We start from the raw sequence: 23911 nt of genomic DNA, 5'->3' as shown, positions 1-23911 counted from the left end.
TTCTAGCGCACAATTCTACCAGTGACATCACACCAAACTCTAAGATGCAACACACGAAAGATTCCATAATGGCAACAATGCTCAAACATTTCCATGGGGCCAAAATGTAATCACGAATTATAGATCATAGGGAATTCTTAATAATAAATACAGAAACTAACAGGACAGCTACAGTAAAATTGGGTTCTGGATGGGGAGAAAATAACATGCAGCGTAATGAACCTAAGAATCACAGTAATAGTACGATAAGGGAATCTAAACAGAGACAGGAACAAGGTAAGCTAAAAAAAGTAATGAAGCATGGAACAAACAACTAGAGTTGCTAGAATTGAGCTCTATAGCTCAAGTAGTCAAAATAAATCCTATAATAAATCACAACACCTACCTAATGAAAATTCAGGAAAACAACCATGGAAACAACAACCAGAATTCAGCTACGTAGTTCAACCAGACACCCCCCCCGCACTACAAGCACCTACATGTGATAAATTCTGCAGAAACCTGTCCATAAAACGAAAATGAATCAACAGCAACTACACAGCGTAATGGACAGATGACTCATAATAAAAAAAGGAGTAAGTAAACATTATGATGATGATGAAAGTCAGCCTTGATCTTTGAAATTACAGTCAACATCCGATGGATCATCACAAATTATCACTTCGGCAATGCCACATGATGATCTCAAAAGAGGGGCCTTCCCCTGTTTCACGTTATTCCCACGTATGTGGCATTTTTAGTAATCGCTGATAAATCCTAATTTCTGGAACAAATTTATACAAGACTCAAGACACCTCATGCCTTGCCACAACATTTGAGCATTAAATATATATGTAGCACACAAATTAAAAGAAATGAATATATCACTAAAAGGAAAGAAAACATACACATGTGAAATAAACTAGGCTAGAATCATAATTTACACGAATTACTGAGGCAACCACAGGTAACATTCATTGTCTGCCAAATCATTTAATATCATGAACTCTTTATGTCATACACGATGATGTTGCTCAGAGCCAAGAATTGAAGTCACACACTGATGATCTCTCCAAAATTAATTATTTCTGATACGGTTTCTTTTTCTAAAATGGTGGAAAGTGCAAAGTTGGTAGAATCAACCGTTATCATTAATCTGAAAGCAAACTTGTTAGGCCCAGTTCCTGACAGGGTGGAGACAATCTAATCATTTACAAAAAGTTATAAAATTAATAAAATCATTTAACAACCAAAATTGTAATTAAGACATTAAGTTATGACTAGTTTCAGACTGATTATTAAAAAAAATTATTAATAATAATAATTAAAAAAACACATACAGTGCCTGCTCATAAAATGAGACCAGGAAACCATCAGCTTCTCAGTGGACACTCAGGTGAAAACCAGATCTCAGTAAAATAATGACAAATACCATTGAGATTAAACATTAGGTATACAAGACCCAACATACAAGTCTGCACTGATATATTTTGCACACTAAATAGTAACACCAGTAACTTGTCCACCAACATTATATACAGGTACCATAGCAGATTCTGCTCACAACTCAGAATGGGACCACACGCTACTGGACCTGCTAGCATTCCTGCATATAAAGTTTGGGTTCCAACTAACTAGTTAAACTATTTAGCGTGCAAACTACAATACTTCAATCCGGATTTTTAAGATGGCTGTATCATCAGATGAAACTAGTCATCAATGTTTCACTTGTGATTTCTGCTCTTGAAAGATTTGAATAAGAAAAGCTTTTCAACTTTCTGTGGGGGGCGGAGGGGGGGGGGGGGGGGGGGGGGGGGGGGGGAAGAAAGAAAGAAAGGAGGACCTAGTCAAGTATCATAAAAAAAAGGACTGCAGCTATAGTGGAGACCATGATAAACAATTGGTAAAGCTGCTGATTTGTTCTGGATATTACCCTGTAACACAAGAATATAAAAATGTATTGTTCCTCATACAGGGTGAGAATTATTGAACTATATGGGGAAAAAGTATGCAAGTTAATTACAAACTACGGTGTGCACACACTTTATTCAACATGTAAACGTCACTATAGATATTTGGATATAGGTTATGACATGCAAGATATGCGTGCTATCATTGGCGATGTGGTGCAGATCAGGAACACTGATGCTGTCCATGACCTACTGAAGGGCTGTTTTCAGCTTCGCAATGGTTTTGGGGTTACTACTGTACACCTTGTCTTTAATATAGCCCCCACAAAAGGAGTCGCATGTGTTCAGATCTGCAGAATATGGTGGCCAATCGAGGCCCATGCCAGTGGCCTCTGGCTACCCCAGAGGCAGAATGCAGTCCCCCAAAGTGCTCCTCCACAACATCAAACACTCTCCTGAAAGGTCAAGCTCCATATTGCATAAACCACATCTTGTCAAAATCGAGGTCACTTCGGATAACGGGGATGAAAATCTTCCAAAACCTTCACGTACCATTCGGTAGTCACCATGCCATCAAAGAACACTGCACAGATTATTCTGTGACTGGATATTGCACACCACACTGTCACCAGTTAGGGTGAAGATACTTCTTGATCAAAAAATGTGGATTCTCAGTTCCCCAAATGGGCATATTTTGCTTATTGACAAACCCATCCAAATGAAAGTGGGCTTCGTCACAAGACCAAACCATATTCACATCAAAGTTCTGTTCGTCTGTTCTGTGAACAACAGTGTTGGCAAAACAAAACTGCTTTTGCGTGCCCTGGGGTTTCATGGCTGATGGGTTTGAATTTTGTATGGGAAGAGATGCATGTCTTCAACAACAATTTGTCGCAGCATCTCCCAGTTGATTCCCACCTGCTGTGCAGCTCACCTGATCGATTTCCTGGGGCTAGTTTGAAATGCAACATGTGTCTTCTCAATGTTTTGAGGTCGTTTCACCCTCTCTAGATGACCAACACTGTCATCACAAACACTAATCGTTCTCACAAACTTACAACTCAAATTCTTGATTATTAGCACACTTTGATCAGTTATCTTCAGCTTGAACTTTGTCGCAAACTTCCTTTGAACCATACTGGGCTGTTATTGCTCGTATAGGTGGCCTTTACAAGCACTATACACTCAGGCATGCTGTACCGTGACATTTTCCTGTGCAAATGGCCAAAGGCTCATGCGTATCTGCATACTAATTCCAGTTATGCCCTGTGGCAAACCGTGCACTTTGAACGTCCTAATGTAACCGTTCAGAAGTGATGACAATTTTATTTAATATAGTTCAATAATTGTAGCCCTGTATGTCTAGCCCTACACATGCCGAAATACAGTGAAGTAATTTCAGTTTCAAAATTTCAAGTGTCTTGGTACACAATTTATTTTTCCTATTTCCAAGAAACTGAGTGTCCTGGGTTTTCTTTTTAATTTGATTTAGAGTTCAATTTATTGCTACACAACACACCTAATAGTTTTGATACTTCATTACCAATACATGAAAGGAAATAATACCACTTTTAGAGATAAAATCCAGTGAACAGTTTTTAGCGTGCAAACAACCTCTAGAATTTCAGAATTACTCACATCATTTGAATCTGAATATCTATCAAGTACTAGCAGCCAGATGCAGATAATAAACCATAAAATGGGGACTTGCGGAAGTTCCTTCAGCATTTCAAAAAACCTTTCTAGCCCAACCACCCACATAATGTTTAACACCAGTTAATGAGCACTCAATTTATCACACACAAAAAGCAAATGAGCATCACTGAACAAGCACTCTCCCTATTGCAAATGGTAGTTGAATGTGAGCAAGCACTATTCAATCATTTCCACACTCAAATCTTAATACACTAATATCATTTTCTCGTAATTATGGAAATATTCTCAATCAATAAAATCTTGGCAAGAGTTCAAATGTTTGAACAGATTAATATTAACAGATTAATATTCTACTTGTGCAGTGTATCTGATATTTGCTGGAAAACTATAGTTCAACATACTCACATAAAATGCCCACAAAACATTACGCTGAGCAACACTTACATTCAACTTTTTTCAACAACTCCAAAGAATACTACAGTCATATCTGTGCTTACTCCGGTATTCCATGGGAATCAGAATATGACAGTGTACACTTTTCTCTCGTGTTCCTTGGAGGGGGTTGTATGACAGGGCATAATTTAACAACTCCAACGCAAGTGGACTGAAGCCCAAAAACACACACACTCCTATCTATATGACAAGGAACCTAAGTACTGATAAATTTGCGTGTTTTCACATTAACACAAACTTTCAAAAAGATAGACCATCTTACATCTGGAACAACGAATTCACAATTTCAACAATTAATGCTAAAAAAATAATAATCAGTTCCTTTTACCGGGTCTAGTGAAGCAGGGGATACAACCCGTCGGCTTTGACCAATGACGTCATACATTACTCGTAGATAATGTCTTCACTTTCAGCCATAGATAATAAAACAGTTCTGTTCTCCAGGTAAGTGCTATCATTGTACATAAAAATAACTGAATGTGATTTTAAAAGAGATCACTACATATAACTCTAAATATTCTTCGTGTACATTTATTGAAATAATTGGTTGTTTGCAATTCATTCGATACTTAATTTCATTCTTAGTGATATTTAGGTAATATGGACTATTAGTTTCTTATTTTAGGACAATTTTTAGTATCTCATTTTCGTTTGTAGGTATGATTTATCTGTTCCGATGAACCTGGATGATTTAAGAGAGGCTATGGGCACAGACATGTTAGCCACAATTTGTTTTTTACAATTGTGTGGTCTCATTGCCGAGTATGTCAGATGTCATGAGTGCCTGAACATATGCGCCTCACAAGTGTATCTTGTCGCCGTATTCATGACTTATTCGAATGGCGCTGCAGCAAAAGATCGGCTGTGGCGGTCCATTAGACGTGGGACGTGATTCGAAAAATCTAAGCTCACCTTGAGAGACATTAGGAAAATCATGTACTGTTGGTGTTTGAGATATCCTGTGTAGCTGTGTGTCCATGGAAGTCGTGTGAATAAGCGTACAGTTGTGGATTGGTGTGTGTGTGTGTGTGTGTGTGTGTGTGTGTGTGTGTGTGTGTGTGTGTGTGTGTGTGTGATTTTTGTTGATGGCTTTCTAGGCGAGCTTCGATTCTTTTAAGAAGTTCCCGTGTGGTAAGTTCAGTTCTCCATTTTTTCTTTTACTGTATTTTGATTATTTTGACACATTTCATTGTTGTATTACACCATTACATATGTTTTCGTACGTAATAGAAATTTTGCAGCTTTCGTTCTTTTGTTTCTCAGCACTGGTAACAGTACCGATATTTTCAGACCTGTACGAGCGATATTGAAGGCTAAACGCCAAACAACTAAAATTTGTATCCCATCCTTCAGTTGACCTTTACACTGACACCACCTATTCGAAATGAACGACATATGTAACATTGGTGAGATTTACCTATATATGTCAACTGGAGAGCAGGATACTAATGTTGTGTATAAATATATAGCTCAACTAAAGAATGGGATATTATTGTCACTGATGTGATCAAAACTATAACTTTCAGTCGATACTATTAGCATCGAGGGTGAAATAAAAATAAAAAAAAAAAAGGGGAAAAAAAGCTGTACCCCATAGTGTAGAACTGGATACAAATTTTATATATGTCATTTTATTGCCTCTTCGCGTAGTTCAGCTGAGGTACAGGTTACAAATTTAACGTACACCATTTCCACGTTTTCGTTAGCAGTGTACATGTATACAGGTCAACGGAAGTATGGGATACAAATATTATATATGTAGCTCCTTCTGCCATCGATAGTACTACTATCTACGTAAGAACAGACTATTAGTGGTAGCGGAGGCGAAAGAAATCTGTATCCCATGCTTCAGTTGATCTATATAGTTCAACTGAACAACAGGATATTAATGCTAACAAAAACGAAGAAATCGACATACACTATACTTTTATCCCATACTGCAGTTAACCAAAATAGTTGGAATGAGGTTCAAGATACAACCCACATATATGTGATGTGAGTATTCTATGCTACCAACATTTCCATCCATTTTTTCCCTTCATTTTCCACAGAACTAATACGATACAAACACGCGATATCCTTAACGTGAAAATATTACTTGCCTTGATGTATGTCAACTATACTTTCATCTCTCACATTCCTTTGTTTCTGAACAGTCTTGTCAGCTCTCATCAGTGTAATAAATGCTCTCTGGTTAATTCTGACGTCATTGGTCAAAGCCAACGGGTTGTATCCACTGCTTCACTAGACCCCTTTTACCAATGCCCCATCCCCCTGGCTCCAATGATACGGTTTCCTAACAGTCCAAAGAAACTTGATTCTCATTTCAAATAGGTACCCCACCTCACATAATTCACACAGTTTCAGTTCATAGTAATTTCAAGCTGCCCTCAATATGCTGGCAGCAATACAAGTTTAAAGCCGGTGATAGGCATTAAAGATCCCCAAAATCATACTGAATGCCGTCTCAGTAAACTATTTTGAACAACTAATTCAAAAGCCCACTCAAACTGTAAATGGTTGCAAAAATATACTTGAGCTCTTACCAACAAATAAGCTTGACCAAATAAGGAGCATCATTACATATACAGGGATCAGTGACCATAATGGTGGTTGTACCCAGACTGACTCCCGTGACATCCAAATGCAAAATACATCTATTAAAAAAAAAAAAAAAAAAAAATCAGGTAAAAATTCTGCTCAAGACCTTCCTAAGAGGCACTCTCCAGTCCTTCCAATTTGACTATGTGCGCAACGAGCAGATGTGGTTTGAATTCAAAGAAATAGTACCAATATCTCTACACTAAACAGCTCAGAACACTATTGCAGTAGCAAAGAAAAAGCATGCCAAATTTGAAAGTACACAAAATCCCCAACATTCTGAAAGTTAAACAGAAGATTGAAATTTAGCACAAACTTCAATGCAATACGCTCGAAATAGTTTCCACAAAGGAACTCTGTCTCAAAAACTGGCAGAAAACCCAAAGAGATTCTGGTTGTACATAAAATACACCAGTGGCCAGATGCACAATAACAATAGTGATTTTCTTGATGACAGTGCCACTAAAGCAGAGTAATTAAGCACCGTTTTCGAAAATTACTTCATAAAAGATGACAAAGGAAATATTCCAAAATTTGAATCAAGAACAGCTGCTAACATGAGTACCTTAGCAGTAGATATTTCCAGTGTAGCAAAGTAGCTTAAAACAAAGGCGAGGCAAGACTTTTGGTCCAGACTGTATACCAATCACATTCCTTTTAGGGTATGCTGATACATAGCTTCATACTTAGCAATCACATATGACAGCTCATTTGTAGAAATATCCGTACCCTGACAGCTCAATTGTAGAAAGATCCATACCCAACGACGTTAAAGTTGCGAAAAGTCAAACAAATGGCTCAGACAGGATATGGGAGTAATCCTCTGACTTACAGACCCATATCACTAATGTTGATTTGCAGTAGGATTTTGGAACATACAAGGTGTGACAAAGTAATGAGACTTATTTTCTTTGCAAGATGTGACAACCCTGCAGGCTTGCGTAGGCACAATATCTTTGACCTCTGTCTATAAGCTGCTTCTAGTACAAGCGGCACATCGATGCAACTGCTCAGTCGTGAGTTGTGCTGTAATAAGTTAAGATGCATCCGTGTCTCTCGTCACGCAAATGGAACCGCATAATATTGTGCAATGGTATGCCATTTTTTTTTGCGTTAAATTGGGTGAAAATGGGCCGACAACTTACGGTAAGCTTCAGAAGGCTTTTGGAGAGGTCATGTCAAGAGCTCAAGTTTTTCGTTGGCATAAAATGTTTAGTGAAGGCACAACGAATGTTGAAGATGAAGACCACAGTGGACGACCATCGACCTCACAGACGGATGTCAACTTGGCCAGGGTGTGTGAACTCGTATGATCTGATCGACGAATATCCGTGAAAATGACTGCACAAGAACTGAACATCAACCAAGAAACGGTTCGTCTAATAATAATTATTGAAGATCTTGGTATGAGAAAGATTTGTGCAAAAATGGTCCCCAAAAATCTGACACCACAACAGCAATTTTTAACCTCAAAACAAATTTCAGTACTACCACAGCCACCTTATTCACCAGATATTGATCCATGCGACTTTTTTCTATTTCCAAGAGTCAAAACGGCAGTCAAGGGACACCATTTTCAAACAACGCAAGATGTCCAAAAAGCTGTGACAAGGATCTTGGAGGATATTGCAAAAGATGAGTTCCAGAAATGTTACCATCAATGGCAGAAGTGCTGGAAAAAGTGTGTGGAATCAGAAGGGAACTACTTTGAAGGAGACAACACTAAACTTGACTAAAACGGTAAGCAACATTTTTTTTTCTACATCAGTCTCATTACTTTATTGTCGCACCCTGTATACTGTGCTTTAACATAATGAATCTCCTCAAAGAAAACAGTTTATTGACACACAGCCAACATGGATTCAGAAAATATTGCTCTTCTGAAACAACTAGTTGTTTATTCTCACGAAGTAATCAATGCTATTGACAAGGAACGTCAAATCGATTATATTTTTAGACTCCCAGAAGGCTTTTGACAAAGTTTCTCACAAGTAATTTCCAATTAAATTGCGCACCTATGGAGTACCGTCTCAGATGTGTGACTGGATTCACGACTTCCTGTCAGGAATATCACAGTACATAGTAACGGACAGAAAGTCATTGAGTAAAACAGAAGTAATATCTGACATTCCCCAATGAAGTATTACAGGCCCACCGTTGTTCCTGATCTACATAAACAATTTACGGAAAGAATCTGAGAACCCCTCTTTGACTGTCTGCATATGATGCTGTCATTTATGGTCTTGTAAAGTCATCAGATGACCAAAACAAATTGCAAAATGATTTAGTCAAGATCTGTATGGTGCAAAAATGGGCTCTAAATAGTGAAAAGTGAAGTCATCCACACAAACACTTAAAAGGATCCACTAAGTTTTAGTTACATAATAAACAACACAAATGTAAAATCAGTAAACCCAACTAAATACTTAGGAATTACAATTACGAATAAATTAAACTCTAACAATGACACAGATAATGTTGTGAGGAACTCAAACCACAGACCGATTTATTGGCTGAACACTGAGAATATGTAACAGCTCTACAATAGAGACTACAGTTGTCCACCTTCTGGAATACTGCTTTGCGGTGAGAGAGACACATCAAAAAGGATTGACAGAATTCACTGAAAAAGTTTGAAGGAGGGTAGCTTATTTCCTATTATCGCAAAATATGGGAGAGAGTCAAACGGATACAATACACAAATTGTGGAGGCAGTCACTGACACAAAGCTCATTTTGTTGCGGCAGGACCTCATCGTGAAATTTCAATTACCAAGTTTCTCCTCAGAGGGTGAGAATACTTTGTTGGCACCCACCAACCTCCACAAGGAGAAATCTTACTAAAATAAGAGCACTCTGAACTCCCACAGAAAGACTGAAATATTTGCTTTTCGTGTGTGCTGCTCGAGAGTGGTTTGATGAACCCTCTGCCAGGCACTTAATTATGAATTGCAGGGTAACTGTGCAGATGTAAATGTAGATGAAGATAAACATTATTAAATGGATTTGTTTCCCAAAATGTATCACACACAGTGTAAATTGAAAAAACTAAATTCTTGTCAAGCTGAAGCAATTACTTCAGTGATTGACCATTGAACCAGATGATTTATATGCCAGAATCACATTATGACCAGCCACCTGTGAACTCGCAGTACAAATATAAAGGTGACGGTAGGTGACTGCGAGCTATAATCAGATGTCAGACGCACCAGACACAACTTACAAGAGTCGAGAGGCACGAAAGGAAAGCATTGGTAAAGAAGGGATTGAGACAGGACTATTGTAGCCTATCCCTGATGTTATTCAACCTATATGTTGGGCAAGTAGCAAAGAAAACTTTGTAGAAGAAATTACAGCTTGGGGAGAAGAAATAAAAAGTCTGAGATTTGCTGATGACATTGTATTATTGTCAGAGACACAGAAGACTCAGACCAGCAGTTGAACGAAATGGACAGTGTCTCGGGCTGAGGAGACACGAACTTCAACAAAAGCAATGCCGAGGCAGTTACTCCGGGGAAACGAGACACAAAGTAGAGAGGAGTTTGATATTTGGTCTGTAAAATAGCTGATGACAGCCAAAGCAGAGAAGTTGCAAAATTTAGACTGGCAATGGCAAGAAAAGTGTTTCAGAAGATGTGAAATTTGCTAACATCAAATATAAAGGAAGTCTTTTCTGAAGATATTAATCTTTAGCATAGACTGGTATGGAACTGAAATGTGGCCTGTTGCGTGTTTTCGTTGCCTGCATTCCAACCAGACTGTAAATTGTGGTCAGTCTCGTGCCACTATTTACAGTTTACTGTACGTTCAATTCTCGATTCGCACTACGCCTTTCGATGCCCTTCTTTTTCAGAGCCCGCACTGATATGCCGTGAAACGCACATTCTCTCTGCATTTCCAAACTCTGGTGCACGAAATGGACTGCACAGTCTTCATAAATTGCTTCAACTGAAGCTTCCGCCCTTGTTTATTAAGTTTTCTGAAATATTTATTTAAATTGATTCCTTAATTCTGCCATCCCAGAAACTTTGCGTTTGCATAGGCCTCGTCATAAAGGCCACACTCAGTGTCAGCCTATTTCTTCAGCTGGTTTACAGCACCCGCACATGATCAAACCATTTGTCAAATTTTATTATTTTTGCCACATATTTGACGGTGCACTGTGTCTGGCACATTTGTCAAACAGAGGACATCTGACGCATTTGACAGAAATTTTCGTTGACGGAAAATTTGACAATATGGCACATTGTGTTGTTGCTTTGCCACATATGTTTAGTGCAAAAGATTTTTTTTTTTTTTTTTTACAATTTATCAAACTTTACTGCGAGTGTCCACAAAAATGGAAACTACAATCGAGGATAAAAACAAAACAGCACCAGCAAATACAAATTTCGTAGAGGCATTGCTTCTTTCCCAGCCATATATTACGTAGGAAATGATGAGAATAAAGTAAATATTCTACACACAACTTACAAGCAGGAATGCAATAAAACAAAACAATCTTCTTGGAACAGTCAAACATTTATATTAATACATTACTATGGTTCACCAGCACAGTACGAGAGAACTATGAATTACACAAATGTAATACACCAACAACCAGAATAATGGTACGTGGGAAGTATGTATAATAAGATTACAATAAAAACACATACAGTTGGCAAAGAGCCACCCATGAACACACAAACATGTGATGAAGCTTCCAAATAGTTTAGAAGTTTTAAGAATCTATGGAGAATACAATTATGGTTCACAACACAGATGATCACCTTACACAACGATAGCATTGGGCACACCCTATATTTCAGACTGTCGTCCTTGTACAAGGTGCACTGAAGTTTTAACACCTCTGACTTTTTCCTCTCAGGACTGGAAACGGGGAAATGTGCGTGCACTTGTTGTGACTGCATGACAGACATTACAGCACTAAACAGCACACACAACTCTAATGGCAGTGGTGAGACAAGAGGACTGTTTTTTATACTTAAAAACAGCATACTCCAGGTGCATGCCACAAATGTTGGCAGACAACTACAAGACCGTGCACATGGCACATGTTGCCAGGCAACACTGATGTGCGAGATAGCACGAAGGGGAGTTCCTTTTCACTAATTGTGAAAACTGATGAAAGACAGATGTGAAATTTCCATTGACGTAACCAGACTACTACTGAAGCATTCGCACCAGCCACAGAATCTTGGCATCAACTTTCTCAAAAATGTGTACAGTGGCAGAGAAACGACGCCAAGGAGTAATTCAAATACATTTTCTGTGCTATCAGTTTGTGATGGTGCGGGCAGGGAAAGGGGGGGCAATGGAGGTTTTATAACTTACTTGTATGTACCTTTTATGTATTACTTTCCATGCTCCATAGTCCTCACTTTTTACTCATCTCTAAATTCTTGTAGACAACATAGATGTGTACACATGCTAAACTCCAAACTCCCCACTCAGATTACACAATCTGGCACTGCAGAGGTGTCAGTGTGGCAACAGACACACAAAATATTCTCCACCCTCAGTGGACAAAACAGACAAGACTTCGACCATACATTGGAAAGTAGCTCCAACATCCTCCTGCATCTGCACTGCCACAATATTGCAGCTATGTTGACAACAGCATTGTGATCACACATCGGTGTATAGACTATGTGAACACACCTTTATGGAAGATGTTATAAAAGTACTCGAGTACACATTCTCATACAGAATACCGCTGAAACTATACAGAGCAGTTCAGATCTTAGCCACAAAACATGATCATAGAAATAAATTTGTTGTATTTAAGCCCTGCTCTTCACAGTGTTTACCCTATACCGAGCACTAGAAAAGTGATTACGTTTGCCACTAGCCTTACCTTCTGCACCCTCGTCTCCAGGCTGGGACCAATAGCAACCAAAGTGGACTGCAAATACTTCCTGTCCTTGGCCTTTTTGAAGAACGGGTGCTTCAGCAGCTCACTCGCTGTTGGCCTATAAGAAAAGAGGACGACATTACAATCTCCTCAATACAGTGTGTGTATTACTCCTCTACTGTACTATAAACAAGAGTCGGGGACAATGCACTGAGTAGAAAAGTTGGATTGCAAAGGGTTAACACATTCGAGACTGGCCTCAGTTACCCTGGATGGGGCAGCTGAACTGCTGTTTTAAACCATTTTTGAAAAATCATAGCTTTGTAACTGAAGGCAGTAAATTTGTGATATTTCTTTGAAACGATGAACCCCTGTTTTATCTATTTTTAAAAATCTCATTACAGAAGATTAAAACTAGCAGGTATACAAAATGTTTTACCGAGTCCAGTTTTTATTCTGAGAAAACTTGCACGCAGTGTTCTTACACATAATTTGCCCGAGTGAGGTACGTGGCACACGTGCCGTGCCAAAGGCTATACAGAGAGTTCATAGAGATTGTGCAACATCCCAGCAATTTTAATACGAAGTAGGAGGGGGTGAAACTGAATGAAATCTGGATTCCAGTGCTGAAGAAGATGTGTAGCAGTCTTCCACCACGGGACGATAGTAACGGCGAATGACTGCAGTCGACAACAACCCCAGCTGTGCTCGCATATTCAAAAGACACTTCACGCCACTGCACAGAAGCGGAATTTTGCTGTAGTCAGTACCGAGCCAGGATGTGAATCTGACGTTCAACAAAGCTACGATCCCCCTCGAAAATGTCCTCCGCAGATGGGGACGAAATGTCGGGTTTTGAAGTGAAATCCCTTAAACCACAGCATAACAACTTGGAATATTTTGTTAATTGTGGCTTCTCTGAAAGTTACAAATACTTAACAAGCTAGGTGAAAATAAATCTTTGCATTTCTGGCAGAACTCTTTAGATACTAATCAAAGCAGAGGTGAAAGATCTTTTGCAATGGTCACCATGCAAGTGTGGATGTGGAAGGGGCCAACTTAATATTTACAAAAAATTGGAGCACCGGCTTCAGTTTATAATGGCACTTCCCTCTCCAGTGCTCATTTCCCCTGCAGTGCTCGTCTGCAAGCTCCACCACCGCTGCTCTCTGCACTGCGCTGATTGCACATCTTCCAGGCACGTTATTCTGCAGCAACTATGCTGGCATGTTCCTTAATGGTTTTAGTAGATGTTTACTTATTTCCACAACTTATTTTCCTGCAAAGACTTTCTGAATTTCTATCCTCATTTTGTTTTTCTTTTCTCCCAGGCACTATAGAGACATTATAAAGCACTTTCTGTAAGGGAAATAGACGAAATTTTAAATGACCCCCACCTCCACGGCCGCTTCTGGTGATGAGGGTGAAATGAATGAGGCCGCAGATATTGTCGAGCTACCGACAGATCGTGTAGATGACACATTCGACTGTGACGATATTGACGAAAATATACTGGAAGACATTCTACTGGCTGATGCGCCAGGTACCTCGTATGTTCATTATAATGAAGAATGGAAGGATGAGGGAAATGCGAGCCACTGCAAGAAGAAAATCGAAGTTAATATCACTTCAAACCGGACAACAGAAGATGCAGCTTCATTGATTGCCAGTGAAAGGGACTGATATGCTACTCAGAAGAATAATTGTAAGTTTGAATTATTCAATGAACACACAAAACAGTTCTTAGGTTTACTGCTCTTTACTGGATACCATGTACTTCCACAAGAACAGTTATATTGGAATGAAGATGAGTGCATCGACATAAGATGCATGCAACGTATGAGCCCAACAGATACCTGGAAATCTACTGCCACCTTCACTTCAATTATGAACATCTGATCAGAATCGCAGCTAAAGAGAGAAACTTTTTGAAGTTTGTCCCTTGATGGACTTGCTGAATAAACTTTTTTTTTCCTCCCCCCTGATAGCCTCTGCACTGATGAGCAAACGGTTTGATATTACCGATGCCATTAACTAAAAGAACTCATCTGCGGAAAATCTGAGAGATTCGGATTTGAAGAGTGGACCGTACGCTGTTCCCAAAGTGGTTACTGTTATTGTATGTCAGTCTATGAAGTAAAATTGAAGGATTCGAGTGAGGTTACAGTTTTGGGACTTGACAGGTCAGTTGTACAGAACATTTCCGTTTTGGAATCTCCCGAACGTCACAAAATCTATTTTGACAACTTTTCCACGAGTTTCCGTTTGACGAATGAGCTCTCAGAAATGAATAAGGGTGACTGGAACTGCCCAAATGAACGGAATGAACGGAATGAATAACTGGCGCATAGAAAGTGAGAACACCATGAGAAAGAAACAAACGTGAAGGAAAGACTATAGCTTTGACAAGAACATGGAGGTCATGGCAATAATATGGAAAGATAAAAATTATGTAAAACTCTTGTCAAACCATGAGACAGTGCACACAGTAGTGCGCACAGTAAAGAAATTGCGCAAAGCTGACAATCAAGAAACACAAGTTCCACAGCAAAGAACGATGGCAGAATACAAGCAAATGGGAGGCGTGGACATGATGGACTGGATTGCGCAGAAGTACTGTCTGAAAAACACTACTTTCCGTTGTTCACCAATGCAACAGATGTATCACTAGTCAATCCCCATGTCTTCTAGCTGCCTCACAAATTAAAATATTCCATTGCTCCATTTCAGAAGGGTGGTGGCAATGGTGTATTTTGCTCGATCATCTGCTCCTTCTGAACCGAGAAGGGGAGGATGTCCTTCGTACCTAACACAGCCACTTCACGTGTTCCAGTTCAATTTAGGACTTCTGGAATCTGACATGTGATTGAACACACAACTTGGGGAAACAAAGAGAAAAATGCAAGGAAGTAGTGCTCTGTGTGTTTTGTGGTTCGCCACATTGAATTCTTTGTTGTCTGGCACAAAAAAATTAAAATGTGAAAAGAGTGGCAAAGGCCACAAACTCCATTTGGGGATCGACTAAAATAAGTAAAACCCCGAATTAACAAACCCACTTTTAAGAAATACTTCTGTCCGTCCCAGCGAAACTCCCCTAAGAGCAATGTTATTCTCCTCCGCTTTTAACAAATTGGGCTTTAAGAAAAAGTCCGCTTTTTAAGGAATAAACATGAAACATTCCGCACATTAAAATCCAGTTTTTATGCAATTCCTAACATCTCCAAGTGAGTTTATGACTTATTACAGTTTTACACTGGCTGCACTTCTTGTCATGTGACGGCAGTAAATGGTAATCGATTCTTCCAGAAAACACTTATCTAGATCAAATTCCATTGTAGTGATCCCAGAAAAAGCGTTTAACAAATCTGAAAGCAATTTTCGTCCTGTCTACTATGTGATTCTAGTAATGTGATCTGATGTCACAGTCGCATGAAACACGAGCCGTGAAGTGTTGTCTTTGCTGTAGGCGAATTTTAAAGTTTTACAGATTTGTGGAATTATGGCATGTGAACATAGGAAGCTTACGATTGAGCAAAAGCTGACTATCAGCCAGGATGTCTAAGAAAATCTTAACATAAAACCATCAGACATGGTGAAAAAGTGTGATTTGGCACCGTCTACACTGCGCAACATTCTCAAAAACAAGGAAGCCAAAGCTTCCGATTCCTATGGCTGCAAAAGAACACTCATATGTCGACGTTCAGTGGCATGGAATCTATTCTTTTAATATGGTTTCAAGGGATGAGAAGTGGCACCATTCATATAAGCAGAACAATTCTGCACGAGAAAGCTCGAGAAATCGTCCTGAAGATCAGCATCAAAAATGTCAGTGCATCAGACGGATGGTTAGACCGTTTCAAGAAACGTCACAATCTTTCATTTCAGAGTGTAACTGGAGAGTGTGAGGCTGTGGATGTGGAAAGAGTAAACTACTGGGGGGAAAAAAAAAAAAACGTACATTGCTATAATTAATAAGGGTTATGAGCCCAGCAACATTTTTAACAGAGATAAAACAGGCATTTTTTACAATTTATTTCCTGCAAAAAACTTATTCTCTTAAGGGAGAAAAATACCATCGACATACGAAAAGTAAAGAAAGAATGATTGCACTATTGTGCATAGATTGTGATGGGAGTTACCGCCACTGAATATAGGGAAATTTAAAGCTCCCAGGTATTTTAAAAACATTAAGACATTACCTTGTACTTATGAATACAACAGAAATGCCTAGATGAGAAAGAAATCTTTACAAGCTTTCTTAAGTGTTTAGATGGTAAAATGGGTGCAGCAGCTAGGAAAATATGACTTATGATTGACCAATACCTTGAGCATCCAAAGGAAACATCATTTCTGAGAAATTAACGTCATGTTTCATCTGCATAATACACTCTGTTTACAGGGTGTCACTCGTCCACAAATCAATTACATTCCTCGAGATGGAGGAAGTGATGAGGTTTAGTGTTTTATACGCCATGCACATTTGTTGCTGCACGGAATCGTGTAATGCAGCAGACACTGTTACACTGTTTTGCAAAGGCTTGTTGTGGTACATCAGCTGCTCATGAAGATGACATAGTTCCTCAAGAAGAATGGGGTAGAATCATAGATGATCCTGAAAATGTGACATTCCAGGACTGTTTTTTGTGACGATTAAGTTTTGACTTCTACACCCGAGATGAATGAGTGAGATGTGTGAAATTCTAGTAAAAGAACACTGTGAAGTAGGAAGTGGTGGTGGCAACAATCACGAAGAAGGAGGAGGGCACTACTAATGTACAACAGCCGGATACTGTCAACAATTACTTTCATCATTTCATGTACATGAGTCAATTACAAAAAACATCGACCAATTGCAGTGATAACTTCTGTCATTACAGTATACTGGAAGCAGAAACCAAACAACTCTTCTCGATTTTTTTTAAAAGTAAAGAATGCGTACTGAATCTATGTGTATGGTGCATTTAAATTTGTAGCATACCATTGCCAAGTTGGTGATTAAATAGCTCTTACATCACCTAAAGATGCTTTAATTACGATTCAGGGTAACACCTTCCGTGTACCTAGGCAAAATCCCCACTTAAGAAAAATCCCTATTTAAGAAAAAAATATTTGGGTCCCCACTGACACACTAAAACGGGGTTTTACTGTATCTCGTATTTAAGGAAAATAATTTGGGTATCCAGTGATTCATTAAAAAGGGGATTTACAGTATAACATTTATTTCAAGGTTATTTCTTTTTTCCCAGTCTCTAATTCCACAAGGCAATCCTGAAAGAAATATAGACCGAAGAAAAACATTTCACAGTTAATGGCCTGAGATGTGCCGAGTTCTCATATTGGGGTTTGTAGGACAAGAAGCTGTTAACTCACTATGTATAAGAATTCGTTCTGACTTTGATAAGTGTCAGTAAAGCTGGCAAATATGTACATTTGGAACACATGAAAATAGCTCGTAACCGAGTGTAAGTAAAAATAGTGATATAAAAAAGGTCAGATAATTCCAAGCAATTTTGTGTAGTGGCTGAAAGTCTCTTGTTATATTACATCAGAAACACCTTTTATTGTGTATAATTTAGGTTGGGGTGAACAGAACACTTTTCACTTGAGACAACAGATTTGGAAGTGATCAATCACAAATGATATCCAATTTATAGAAAGTGCAATGGGTTGAATAGAGTTATACCAGAAGTTTTCACAAAACTCTTGTCTGCTAGATTTAAAGAAACTGTAGACAATGAAGACTGTGCAGTCATTGTGCAACGACCATCATATTTCACGTACAGATAATGGAAATAATATATAAGAAATTTGGGCACCTACAGAGACATGCGGACAGATTTCCCCCTCTTGCTTAATAGAAGACATGTCTGGAATGTTCAGTGAATGGTCTCAGAAAATAAAGGAAACTAGAGCTATAAGGAAAACACCTTTCACGGTCTTTGAAGCAATCACCATTAGCCACAACACACATCTGATATCAGTTGTGAAGTTGTCCAAAACCCATCCTATTCTACAAATTTGCCCACGGTAGACTCCATCTTGTTTCCCCGCCCGTAAATAAGGCGTGAAAGGCTTACACTGTACAGACGTAGCGTATATAAAACAATGCACCACTTCGAGTAATTCCACAATAAGTGTTTGCTGGCAATTTCCAACAGCTTTAAACTGATGTCAGTAGTGTGGATGGCTAATGGTGATTGATAGCCAGTAAAGGTATTTCATTTGAAACTTTTGTTTCCTTTGTTTTCCGAGACGATTCACCAAACTTTTTAGGGGCAGGTTGTATGTGAATGGAATAAGACAGGGGATTGCTAATATCAGGAAGAGTACCTTCAGCCATGCACTGTACAATGACAGAGTACATAACATATGAACCTAATAAAATTTTTTTACAAACTCATCATTCAAAAAATGCAGAATTTTATTATACTCTCAGATTAAACTATTGTTGCCAAAGTGAATGTTTTTATGCTCTGTAATAGATTAATATTAGTTAACCTCGGGTTCCTTAAAGAACTGAACTCATGTATAAAACAGCTTCAAATGTCTGATTACTTTACAAATGAATTAATGTGTTTAATATTTGTCTTCAAAAACGAGAAAAGTTTAGGAAACATTTCAAATTATGCTTAAAGTTTGTTGGAAGTGGTAAGTGCTCCCAGTATGTAACACTAATATAAACTGGGTTATTTGCACTCCATTTTAGGCAAAAACGTTTTCATGTGTTTATGGCATCATATCTCCTGAATTGCATGTCACATGGTATATTTTTGTAGGTACATTTAGTGGTATACCATATTTACTAGAGTATAAGGGAACCCTGAATATAAGATGAACCCCTTTTTTTAAGAGGGCCCTTGAGAAAAAAATTATTTGACACATTCTGACTAACCAAAACTACACTGTTTTAGAGACATTTAGTATCTGCCTAAATCATTAGCATTATACCTATTTTAAAATTAGGCCAGTTATTGATTGTCTACATTTTGATTATACAAGAAAAATAAAATAAAAAGACATGGTTTACATTAATTTCCATCTTTATTACCTATTCTGCTCACTGTGCCTGTCATATGCGGTACCACTACCATCAGCATCATCCTCATAGCACAGTTGTGAAATTTATATCTTCACTGTCACAAATATTCACCATTTCTTCCAAATACATTGCAATATCTGATGTTGTACTTAAGATGGAACCTGAGAATGGAGCTGTTTTTTACTGAATACATATTGGATTTCGCTTCTCTGCTGATGTGAGAATGTTACAATGTCTCGCTTCCAAACATATCATCTGCCTACCACTCTCTCACTGCTGCATAGAAACAGCAGCCAACACACACCCTTCTGTTCCTGTCATACATCACAGTGAGCATTGACAACATTGTTGCAGGCCACTGACCTTTCTAGACTTTTACCATCTCCTGCGGAAATGTATACCGTCGTCGTGTATTTGTCCAATTTTGAGGTCAATTCAAAAGGATTCAGGAAAATTGCAGTTTAATCATGGTAGACGGACGTACGAAGCCAAAGTACACAGTATAGTTTCCCACAGTTGGCAACATGACGTAATTTTCTGTTCACTATTCCTCCACCCACAATCAACCATACTGTATTCACGCAAATCTAAACCACACCTGAAAAATGGTACTCAAAATTCAATAATAAAAAAGTAAGGTACTTGGATGTAAGCCACACCCAAAAACTGGCACTCGAAATTTGGAGGAGGGTGGGGGTGCTGTACTGCCCACATGCGACTTCAGCTCTGCACATGCACATGCACATGCATGTGAGCCTGCTTGCAACTGCTCAAACGGAACTAATGTAAACAGTTGTGACGTCACACTCATTGGAAGCAGTTTGTTGTTACGAAGTATTGCATAGTCTTTGTCATAAGGCCTTTGATACATTGTGCAGTTGGAAGACTATTGTGTTACAGTGTTTTGTTGCTGTAAATAGGGCATTTTGCTTGCAACTTCAGATTTATTTTGGTGATGGTCTCATTTCTGTACTATTCTGTAGTAGTGGGACAGTAATATTCTTTGTTAGAATACCAGTTTTTACCAGTCAAAATTACAAAAATTTAACTGAAAACTGAAACAATGGAAAATTCCTGTAATTCTAAAATTCTCTGGTTTTTTCCCCCGTTTTCTCCCAGACGCAAAAATTCCCAGGTTTTTCCCCATTTGTCTATGGGCATAAACACCCTGTGTTCTATGCAGCCAATGAGAGAGCAGCAAGTAGATATGTTTGGAAGCAAGAGATGAAGGAATATTGTCTCGTGTCAATATACATGCAAAATTCACAACATATTCAGAAAAAGCTGTGTTCTCAGGTGCTACTCTAACCACAACCCTGAAAATTACGGTATACTCAAAAGAAATAGCCAAATACCAAGCCAAAATTATAAATTCTGTCAACGCCTGTTTCATTCGCAGCAATTTAAGCTGTGCTGTTAGGTCCCACTAGTTCGGAAATTGTGACTGGCTTAGAAAATAAGCAAAACAGAAATATGAAGATAATAAACCTTTCTTTTTAATTATTATATTTCTCCTTGTATTACCCAAATGTAGACTATCAATAAATGGCATAAGTTTGGAGTGGGTACAATGTTAACATGTTTAGGCATATAGTTTATATCAATAAAGCGGTATGTAATTTTGCTCAGCCAGAATACCTCTAAAAAAATTTCTCAGGGAGCCTCTTATAAACAATGGGATCATCTTACACTAGAGTATGTAGATGTGTCCCCCCCCCCTCCAATCTAAATGAAAGCTTATATGCTGTTAAACAATCTACAAATGGGATAATTCAGTGTAGTTTTGATGGACTAGCAGACAACTTTATTCTCTGCAAACAATTCCAGCAACATACTATTTTCAACTGGCTCTGCAATACCATGCTACTCACCTGGAGGAAGTTTTATTCTGAATGACTACTGCCAATTTGTAGTGGGCTGTGCACAGTTTTGAAACTTCCTGGTAGATAAAATTGGTTGAAACTTCCTGACAGATAAAACTGTGCGAGGCCTGAACTCAAAACAGGAACCTGCCAGGAAGTTTCGAAACAGCACACTTTCTACTGCAGAATGGACATTCATTCTGGAAACAAACCACCAGGCTGTGGCTAAAACACATCTCCACAAAATCCTTTCTTCTAGGAGTACTAAACCCTCAAGCTGTGTGGGAGAACTTCTGTTAAGTATAGGAGGTAGAACAAGACGTACTGACAGAGGCATAGCTCTAAGAGTACGTTATGAATCTAATCTGGATGGTCAGTCAACAGAGCACGCCTGCAGCAGGCAAAGTTCCACGTTCTAGATTCCATCTGGCATGCAGTTTTAATCCGCCAAGAAGTTTCTAAAATGTCATGCAAAATAGGTATCCTATGCACTGACACACTGTTCTTCAACTCCAGGATCGACTTGCACTGTTGCGGAATATTGCTCCCAGCTCTGACGAATAGTACTAGCACAAGACTTGTTGACACACAACTTAACCATACTGAGCACATTGTAACGGGCACAATCAGACTGACACCTACTTTCTGGCTACCCATGTTTAGCCACATACCAGCACAATCTCTGTGGCAGGAAAGTCCACTTGCACGGAAGTACAAAAACCTACAGCAAAATCCTCACCTTCCTATCCACTGAAACATTTCAACCATCACCAAAGCAAGGCTTCGCTCATCATCCACCCCTGTGAACTGCAAGCTGGCAAGGGCATTAATAATAATATGAAAGGCAGTCAAAGGAAAATCTAACACCCAACACAACGGGACCACGGAATGGTTCCATTCAAAAGTAATCACTACACGCGTTGAGACATTTATCCAACTAGGATACGAGATGACCAATTCCTGTTTCGAAGAACGCAGTTGGAACCTGACAGATCCACAACTGCACCCACTCTTGCACTTCCTCATCTGACTAAAGCAGTTATTCACATTTATCTTTCTTCAGGTTGGCAAAAAATGTGAAAAATCAAATGGTGAAAGATCCAGGCTGTACAGAGGATGTTGCAGTGTTTCCCAACCAAACTGCTGAAGTGGACTTACATCACGGTGGTGTCTACACGAGACGAGTGCAAAGAATAATACTTCACCTCTAAGAGTGGGTCAGAGGAAGACAGAACATCGGTGCTTCTATGGAGCCACACGGCCACTAAGGAGAAAGCAGTAGGCAGAGCAGGTGGACAAGATCACGTTACCTTTGTTACGTGATGAAAGAAATTCTACTCCTAACGCAACCACATGTGCCGAGAGCGTTTACGTACCAGTCCTATTCTATAACAAATGCATTAAGCAGGAATGGCGGAGTGAGCACTGCTGACACCTCTGTAATAGCGAGACCTGTGTGGTAATGAAAAGTGACATCGGGTAAACATTAGCCACTACCTTGCCCCATTTTAGCTCGTAATGCAGTCAGACAGATTGGCAGAATACACAATGTTCACACTCTATTTCCCGATTTCAGTAAGGTGGCACCCAGAACAAGTCTTGTCGTAGATTTCCTGCATACTACTGGGTGATGATAGTCGCTACTGGGAGAGAGATGGATATTATTGCACAAAAGGATCATTCTGTCTGACAGAATTCTTGGGTGTTTTGACTTTAGGACGCACTGCAGTTTCTGCACTCGACGAACTCTATGAGCAACGAGCCCCTACTGTCAAAGAAGGGGGTCATGACTTGTATGAACGGCTTTGGAATTTTTTGACAGGGGAAATGTGGAATGCTTCCACTATCATCTCTGCCATTTGCCGTCAGGCTCGAAAAGGTGGCACCACATTTTGTTTAGTGACAATACAGGTCAGAAACGCATCCTCTTCCTCGTGGGAGCACAGCAGATGACTGGCTTGACACCATTCTGTCCCTATTTTGTCCCTCCGCTAGGTGATATGACATCCACTGCATGCAAATTTTGCAGTAAAGCAAGTGGTCTTCGATGATGGTATACCTACCCGAACATGAATTTCATCCTCCATGATTCGTCAGCCTCTCCAGAAAAGGCCATCAAATCTGGGATCAGGGATAATGGCTGAACAGGCTTGTCCGGCGTGAAGATAGTCTCACAGCAAAGTGGGCCCTTCCGAGAATCTCCTGTCACTCGTGCACACACGTTATGGACAAGCATTGTTCACCATACGGAGTGGACATGCAATAAGGAATTTCACATTCTCCAGCACCCTCGGCAACCACAAAACAAACCACACACCTGTGCTCCTCTTTGCTCGCCCCCACGGTTACAGCTGGATGAACGCACTAGACCAGTCCGCCAACAAATGAGGTCACAACCCAGCAACTGCGTACACTTGTTATGTGGCACTACCCCATTCCCCATCACAGCAGTGACAGAATAGAAACTTGACAACCGTGGGGCCACCTGTTCCACAAACTGTGCATAATGGCAGGTGTTTGGTTGTATTTGAATAGCCCTTATGCTTCGCACGCACACA

At 39.3% G+C, this 23911-nt stretch overlaps 1 protein-coding gene across 5 annotated transcripts in view; it reads right to left on the bottom strand.

Annotated features, from left to right (window-relative positions):
• The window catches only part of LOC126108920 (serine/threonine-protein kinase OSR1), a 525656-nt gene that overhangs the window by 34331 nt on the left and 467414 nt on the right, over window positions 1-23911 (bottom strand). For all 5 annotated transcript variants that reach the window (XM_049914286.1, XM_049914284.1, XM_049914287.1 and 2 more), the window contains one exon: window positions 12456-12570. In XM_049914286.1, coding sequence (XP_049770243.1) covers window positions 12456-12570 — 115 coding nt within the window. The remainder of the gene's footprint in view (window positions 1-12455; window positions 12571-23911) is intronic.

This window comes from Schistocerca cancellata, chromosome 11 (assembly GCF_023864275.1).
Source record: "Schistocerca cancellata isolate TAMUIC-IGC-003103 chromosome 11, iqSchCanc2.1, whole genome shotgun sequence".
In the NCBI taxonomy this organism is placed as follows: domain Eukaryota; kingdom Metazoa; phylum Arthropoda; class Insecta; order Orthoptera; family Acrididae; genus Schistocerca; species Schistocerca cancellata.
This window is presented reverse-complemented; position numbering and strand designations above follow the sequence as displayed.